The 7,516-nt window shown below is 43.9% G+C and overlaps 1 protein-coding gene across 1 annotated transcript in view; it reads left to right on the top strand.

The window, feature by feature from the left end:
- Positions 1 to 6,772: 6,772 nt before the first annotated feature.
- Positions 6,773 to 7,516, top strand: part of LOC101859508 (transcription factor HNF-4 homolog) — a gene marked incomplete at its 3' end in the record, with an annotated part of 4,207 nt that continues 3,463 nt past the window's right edge. The window contains 1 exon segment of the mRNA XM_005106926.3: positions 6,773 to 7,433. Within this exon segment, the coding sequence (XP_005106983.2) occupies positions 7,145 to 7,433 (289 nt within the window).

Raw genomic sequence — 7,516 nt, 5'->3', positions numbered from 1 at the left:
TTTATGACTAGTGGCTTCTCCGCTCAGTCCCAGTTTTATTTCGCCAGGAACAGATCAGTACAATAAAAATGTAGTGACACTGCGGAAAAGCCGAGGGAATTGACAACTTTCGAATGCCGTCCCACCCCCCTCCCCTCGACACACACACACATACATACCCGAGGGTCTCTTGATTCGTTCAGATTGACTGCATAGAATATGTTGTCATCGACATTTGCAATAGAAAAATTCGCATGGATTTGATACAATGTGATTTTATAGGACACCTGACATGACGACTGACTTAAAAAAACATGACCCGCTTTTTGACACACACTCTTTTAAGTGCTTTTCTTGCGACGGTCTAGATAAAAACTGGAATAAAAGGCACTGATCCATGAGGGGATCTTTCCTTAACGAAATGTGCCTGCCATTTGCAGAGATAACCGCGAGATGGGGAAGAAAACAACCGAACAGATAAACAGGAACCCATAGTGTTGTACACGTGTGTGCGTATGTTTGTGTGTGTGTGTGTGTGTGTGTGTGTGTGTGTGTGCGCGCGTGTGTGTGTGTGTGTGTGTGTTTGTATGTGTGTGTGTCTTTATGTGTAAAGGGTTGGAGGGGGGCGAGAGAGAGAGAGAGAGAGAGAGAGACAGACAGACAGACAGACAGACAGACAGACAGACAGACAGACAGACAGACAGACAGGCAGACAGACAGACAGACAGACAGACAGACAGAAATTACTCGCTTTGTTTCGTTTTTCGTTCTATGACTTAAAAGAACCTTTTGATGACACTCCACTAGTCACTTGTCAGTGCTTTGCTGTCGTCAAGGAGGGTGCTCTGTTGACATTGGAAATCGGGTTGTGACAGTGTGGCAAATTCTTGCTCCTTCTCGATATTGAAGAATATTGAGCTAGTTGCATCTTTGTACCTGTCTGACACTTACCTCTTGACAGGCACACACCCCCAATGTCTCGCTGTCTTCGGTAGCCGCCGGTGTTAGCTTAACGCTCGGTTTGGTCCACTTTGATAAACCCCGTACCTTCTTCACGAGGAGCCCCGTTATCAGAGCCTCGAGGTTATGGCCCAGTTACAAAAGTTTATGTCCTCGTTGTGCTAACTTGCTGTCGTATCAGTCCGAGTAGAAAGTGGAATATTTACGCCTGCTGCACTGCTGTCTGGTTTGCGGCTCTGCGATTGCCGTTTTGACTTTGTCAGTTTCGTCGTTATCGGTGTAAAGTGTGTGGCGAAGACACCGTGATCAGTAGTGTTTTAGCGGTGACATTTCAGCAGTTGTCTTTCAAACGTTTATGCCTGCCTGTTTGATCTGCTGTGGCTTCCATTCCAACTTTCACGCCAGTTGGTGTGTTCAGCTGTGATTTCTATTCGTCCGTTCACGCACGCCTCTGGGATTTACTGTGGTTTCCTTTCGAACGTTTACGGTTTGTTGAAAACTCGTCGGTCTTGACCATTTTTATAGTGTCAGTTCACGGTTGTCAGTCGATAGGGTATGTCGAACTTTGGTGGTTAGTGACATCTTTTCAGTTGTCTCATAGAAGCGAGTATCGTACGCACAACGACCTTGTTCCGTCTGTGTCCTGTAGTTCTAACGGTTCCCCTTCGAAAGTAGATCGAGGACAAAGTGGTTTGTGCTGCCTTGTACATACAAGTGTCAGCTGAGGTTTGGTAAGGTCATATGGTCGTGTTCATTCCACATAATTTATTTTATTCCTGTAGTCCATAGGAATGCGGTCTGCTGCGCATTGGTCATGCGTGTCGTAAGAGTGGTTCAGACTCACTACCAGCTTGTCCACGACTCTTCTTTTGATGATATTCGGAGACTTGACTCACTATAGCACGCAATGGGGCGTGACTATTCATTTTGTTCTTGTCATTGCTGCTGTTATTGTTGCCGTTGTTGTTGAAGATAAGTCAGCATGGAAAGAGACGCATTCGTCAGTTTAAAAAGGGAGTTTGGTGTCGGATTGTATTGTCAGTAAAGGGGAAATGCTGAACAGCTTATATTTTGAGCTTGAAAGGATTGCAAGAAGTTCTGTTGCGAGGTGCCCTGGGTGATTTTAGTAGTCTTGCTGACGATGTTTGAGATGTATTTGTACCATCTTGTAGTAGTTAAAAAGGGAATGTTTCCTGAAACGTACTACTATTTAAAGCGTTTTAACCAGCGCCTGTAATTTAATGATTTGACCCATCGTTGTTTCAAAAAGGAGGCGCGTATTCATAATTCCCGTGTGGGGTAGTTATCGTACAAAGTATTCTACCCTAGCAGCCAAGATTGTTTTTTAGCGGTCCAGGGTCTGCTTGGGTAATAATAGATTAGATTGTTAAGCGCTAAGAGCTTGCTGGTGAGTGAGAATATGCGCTATACAATTGCTGTTTATTCTTTATTCTTTATTAATGTCTCCGTCTGCCAGCTCTGGTGGTGCTTCCTACTCAGTCTGGGTTGACTTTGCCAGGCAGGGTCGAAGCAGCCCACCTTATTATAATTGTTCCCTAATTTGTCGGCAAGGGTGTACAAGACTTGATGTCAAAGCCTTACGATGTGGCTGGTTGGCGGGTGCTCTGGTGTGATTTACTCCTTCTTTCTTATCAAACATGTATCGTCCTTATCTCTTCTCCTTTTTGTGTGTGTTACTCTCTTGCTACACCTTCTAATCTTCGGCACTTATATGGCCTATTTGTGTTACATGTACCGTAAAACTCTTTCTAAATCAGAGAATTACGATCACAACACCTCTTTTTGATGGGTGTTCACCCAACGCCTGGATGACACATCGCGGTAATCTCGGAATAATAGGGAACTTCGGGCTGATAGCGGGTGGCAGTATTTGATTGCGGACAAGGACCTATGTGAAGTTCCACGTGGTACGGCAGAAACTGGTGATAACATCTGACAAGTTTTTTCTTATTCCTTACGCCACTTGACCCAGAGTTTGTGACCCCCTTATCTCTTTTGTGTTTGCTTATGCTTATCTTCTATCCCTCTCCACCTTTTTCTCCTCTTTAACACCCCCCCCCCTCCACTGTTACCTCCTCCTGGTTGCCTCTTCTGTTAAAAAAAACATCGTATGTGTAGATCATTTCTGTTCCTTCTGAACACACACACACACACACACACACACACACACGCACACACACACGCACGCACGCGCACACACGCACGCACGCGCACACACACACACACACACACACACATACCCCCCCACACACACGCACGCACGCACACACACACACACACACACACTTACACACACACACACACACACACACACACGCACGCACACTCACGCATGCACATCACCACCTACTTACACACACACACACACACACACACACACACACACACACACACACACACACACACACACACACACACATACACACACACACACACACATACACACACATACACACACATACACACACACACATACACCCACGCACGCACAAATATAAAATACATAAACTCCCTCACCATGAAATGTGACAGCGTGGCGTAACGTTGACTGACTAGTTCTAATTTTGCAATCAATACTAGCATGTCTTGCTTGAAGTAGCTTGATTGCGAAGTTACGAGAAGTAATACCAATTCTATATCAGTAGATGTGCACTGCATAATATAATATGTGTAGGTCGGAGAGCCTGGATCCTCATGCAATGTTAGAGATAGGAAATTGCCTAGGCTGTTTGATAGGTCAGTGTTTGTATAATGCCTTTATCACCTCGTGCAACTTCTGATTGAATTTCCACTATCTGGTATCACTTCAAGTTCAAGATCCCACCTAGTTTGACTATTTCGGATTTGAGAGCCTGTTCAAGATTTGACTATTTCCAAGGACGCAGTCTTTGTGCAACTGTGTGGCCAGTCTGTCCTCTTTCAGTATGTGGCTTTCTCGTTTTGGGACTTTGCTTGCTGCACATGACCCAGATTTCTGTGCGCTTGATTTGTATTATAATATATGTGCTCATTTTTTTTGGTCTGATACTGATAGTAAAGAATGACACGACAGGAGTAACATGAGTGCTGTTAAAGAATCGTAGAATCGAGGTTCCGAATGAAGGAAATCTTAATAGCTTGCTACCTTGTTAAACATCGCAAGTAAGTATGGAGAGGGCGGAGGGAACTACCACTGCCCCACAGTCCGAAAAAAGTGCTACCTATCTTGGTCTGTTTGGCTCCAAAATTCTCTCAAGATGTGTATTCTATGCTATCAGCATATTCTCGAATTTCAATTCCATTCTGTATGAGGCATACATCTAGTGACTGTCTGTAACACCAGCGTGTCTTTGTTATTGTGGTCGAGCAGAGATGCTGGTTATCTTGGCTTTTCCTGAGAACTAGTTTTGTCATCATTGTAGATCGTATGTGAGTATTTCTTGTCCTGTGGTAAGTGTTTACTTTTACTTACTATTGGGATGGTAATCGTGTCTTGAGAAGCTTCTATGGTATAATGGTTTGTATTTTCTTTTTCGAGGTTGCCTGCAAAAGATGTGTGTTCGATTCCCGCGTGGGAAGATCTGTTTTATCAAGTATATCTCTGTTTCTGCTAGAACATTATAAGGTATCCCTCTCAGCCTTCCAGTCTCCTTAGTGACCTAAATTTTGTCGACGGGGATGTAAAATAGTCACAGCCATGGACTTCTTATCACTCGTGTTTTATTATCTGCCTTTCGGGAACGTTTTCTATCTCGACCTTTTGTCCTAGTGGGAGGCTGTGTGCTATTCTTTCGAAATAGAAAATGTTTTGTGTACAGCAGGACTTTAAAGTTTTTAAAAAGACTCATATTCGCGACGAATGACTTCCGCAGGAAAGTGCAACTTGGCCATGCCGTGTGAAGTTTATGACACGTTTTTCTTTTACGTGTGTGATTAAATTTTGTCGTTTTTTTCCTTACTGTTCAACTCTTTCTTGTGTGGCGACGTGAATTTTTCAGCAGTAAGTACTTCCCATTATTATTGGGGTCGTGGTTCTCTATTTGCGTTCCTAAAGTGTGTTTTTCGTACAAAATCACACGGCTGTGCTCTAATTTTTTAAATTCTACTCAGAACTTATTTTTGAAGGGTAAAGTACTGTAGGTTTGGTATTTAAATCTGGCGTTTTTGCACCCAGTTGATGTGGTATATTTATAATGAGAGGAGTGTCGCTGAGTTTTCTGTTTTAGCGCGCCTGCGTCGGTTTCACCTCGCTATTTCGTGCGTATGTGCCTCGGTTATACTTCCCGGAACGCTAATGTGGATATTTTATTTTGAGTGTTTCACGGCAATAGACAATCATGTCTAGAAGTAGTACTAGCGAAAGTTGGGGGGGGGGGTCGATTTGGGAGCTTATATCTTCTTTGGTATCAATCTGGGCCTACTATCGACACGTCGTGGAAGCATTGTTTAAAGACATGTTTTGGGGACAATTGTCTTGAAGTTCACTTAGTTAACTTTTTTTTGTTGTCTGAGGGTTCGAATTTTGGAGACAGTCTTGTTGTATGATTTGATTAATTTGTTTTTGTTAACTTTCCTGACCGATGTAGATCTATCTGTTGTTCTTCGTGATCATTTTGTCATTTCCTCGCTACTTAACGGCTACCGGTCTGTTGTTACGTTGCGGGCAAGGCTTCTCTTCCAGTCAATACTGGTGCTTTATGTCGTTAGTGGTCCCTGTCGTGTGCAATATTCAACAACCTGTCCTACTTCTTTCTCTCGTTACATGCAGGCCGTTTAAGTAATCAGATATGTTCCTATGGCTGGAATTTATAGTAAGCTGAGTGGGTGGTTGGCGGGTGCTCTGGTGTGGTTTGCTTCTTCTTTCCTATCAAACATCTATCGTTCTTATCTCCCCTTCTTCTTTTTTATGTTTGTTACTCTGTTGTAACACCTCTAATCTTCTGGCGCACATATGACCGTATGCATTTGCGAGCGCCGTAAAACCGGTACTAAACCTAAAATTAAAAGTAAGCTGATTGGTCTTTGAGCATTTGAGCTTAGGGCTTTTGAAGAAAACAGAGCAAATGGTACAATTTGTTGAGTTCAATTTTTGAGTACCCAATGCTGACTGGCTGCTTGATACGTTTGCTTTGTCTGGGCTACTATTGCAATACTTAAAAAAAACAACAACCCCACCCGCATGACCTCATAAGGATGTTAATATTTTTTAAAACGTAAACAGAAGAACCGAATCCCTTCATCCAACAGAATATATCCGACAATACCAGAAATGTAACCTTGAAGGTAAAGCACCCCGCTGGGACCCCCTCGATAGGAAGGTTTCGAGGAGGTGGAAATGGAACTTGTCTCCTCTCTTCTAAGTACTTTGCGTCCCTGCCCAGCTGTGCTCAAGTCAGTGCTGGCCTGTGATGCAGAGTCGACAGACTCAGCGGTCTCCTGTCTGTGCTTGGACGCGGGCCAGATTCTCCCAAGCTTTGTCATGCTGATCGCCTTGCAGTTGGTATTTACGTATGAAGTGATTACGCATTAATAAAACGGCAGTCACATCTAGTCCTCCCGCGCGGAAAGTTGTCGCCTTTTGTTATGGCACGAACTGTCTTTATTCAAATGCCGTATGCTAATGTGGAGGCGGGTTGAGTTACCTGGTGAATTGTGAGACTACATTCTTGAAAAATATTTTTGTTTCAGTCGTCATTCCGTAAAGACCAGCGTGTGTACTTCGATGTTCAATTCTTTTGTATATCCGACCGCTTCTGTCTTTATAGTTTTAGGGGTATTTTCGTCCATTAACACGTTTCCTTTTTAATCAAATTTATATTTTAATCAAATTTCGTTTCAAAGTTTGGAGAAAAACTGTGTTTTGTGAAGCAATCTATCAAGATTGCATAAAGTCGAATGAACACATAAGTGGAGCTTATGCTGATACCATACAGTACTGATACTTGACGTAACAGTTGTGACTGGTGTAAGTCATACCTGCCATTTGGTTCCATCTGACGAACGTTCCGGGATTATTGAGTAATAAAGTCACTTCACTCGAGGTTGTGATAATGACACGTGCGTTTGGCTGGTGCGGAGTTTACATTGAGAAACTTCATCGATTCACCTGGGCTGTGCAGGAATCCGGACATTAACATAGGGAGTGATCGTAAATACTAGTTTGCATTTCACGGCGAGAAACGACGAACTCGGATCTACTCCCAGAATGCCTCTGTTCGACTCTATCGTGCTCACAGACTTTACGGACATGCATGACCTTGACATTGCGAATGGCTTGACGTCTCTGTCAGCCGGGGATAGCATCTCGGTGCTGCATGGTACGGTGTTCGGATCCCCGCGTAAGTTGGATCGGGACAGCCACGAGTTTGAGGTGGAGGCGGAAGCAGAGGACAGCATGGACCACTTGGGTCTCGACCTCAGCCTCGGCTTCTCCGAGCGCATGAACGTCGGGATCACGGCGGACACACGGGTCTTCTCACTCGACTCAGACTATGGTGAGTGTACACCCAGACACACACATGCACGCACAGACACACACGCACGCACACACACACACACACACACACACACACACACA

The sequence above is a fragment of the Aplysia californica genome, unplaced genomic scaffold, assembly GCF_000002075.1.
Source record: "Aplysia californica isolate F4 #8 unplaced genomic scaffold, AplCal3.0 scaffold00563, whole genome shotgun sequence".
NCBI lineage: Eukaryota > Metazoa > Mollusca > Gastropoda > Aplysiida > Aplysiidae > Aplysia > Aplysia californica.
The sequence above is the reverse complement of the archived record's forward strand: the minus strand, read 5'-3'. Positions and strand labels throughout refer to the sequence as shown.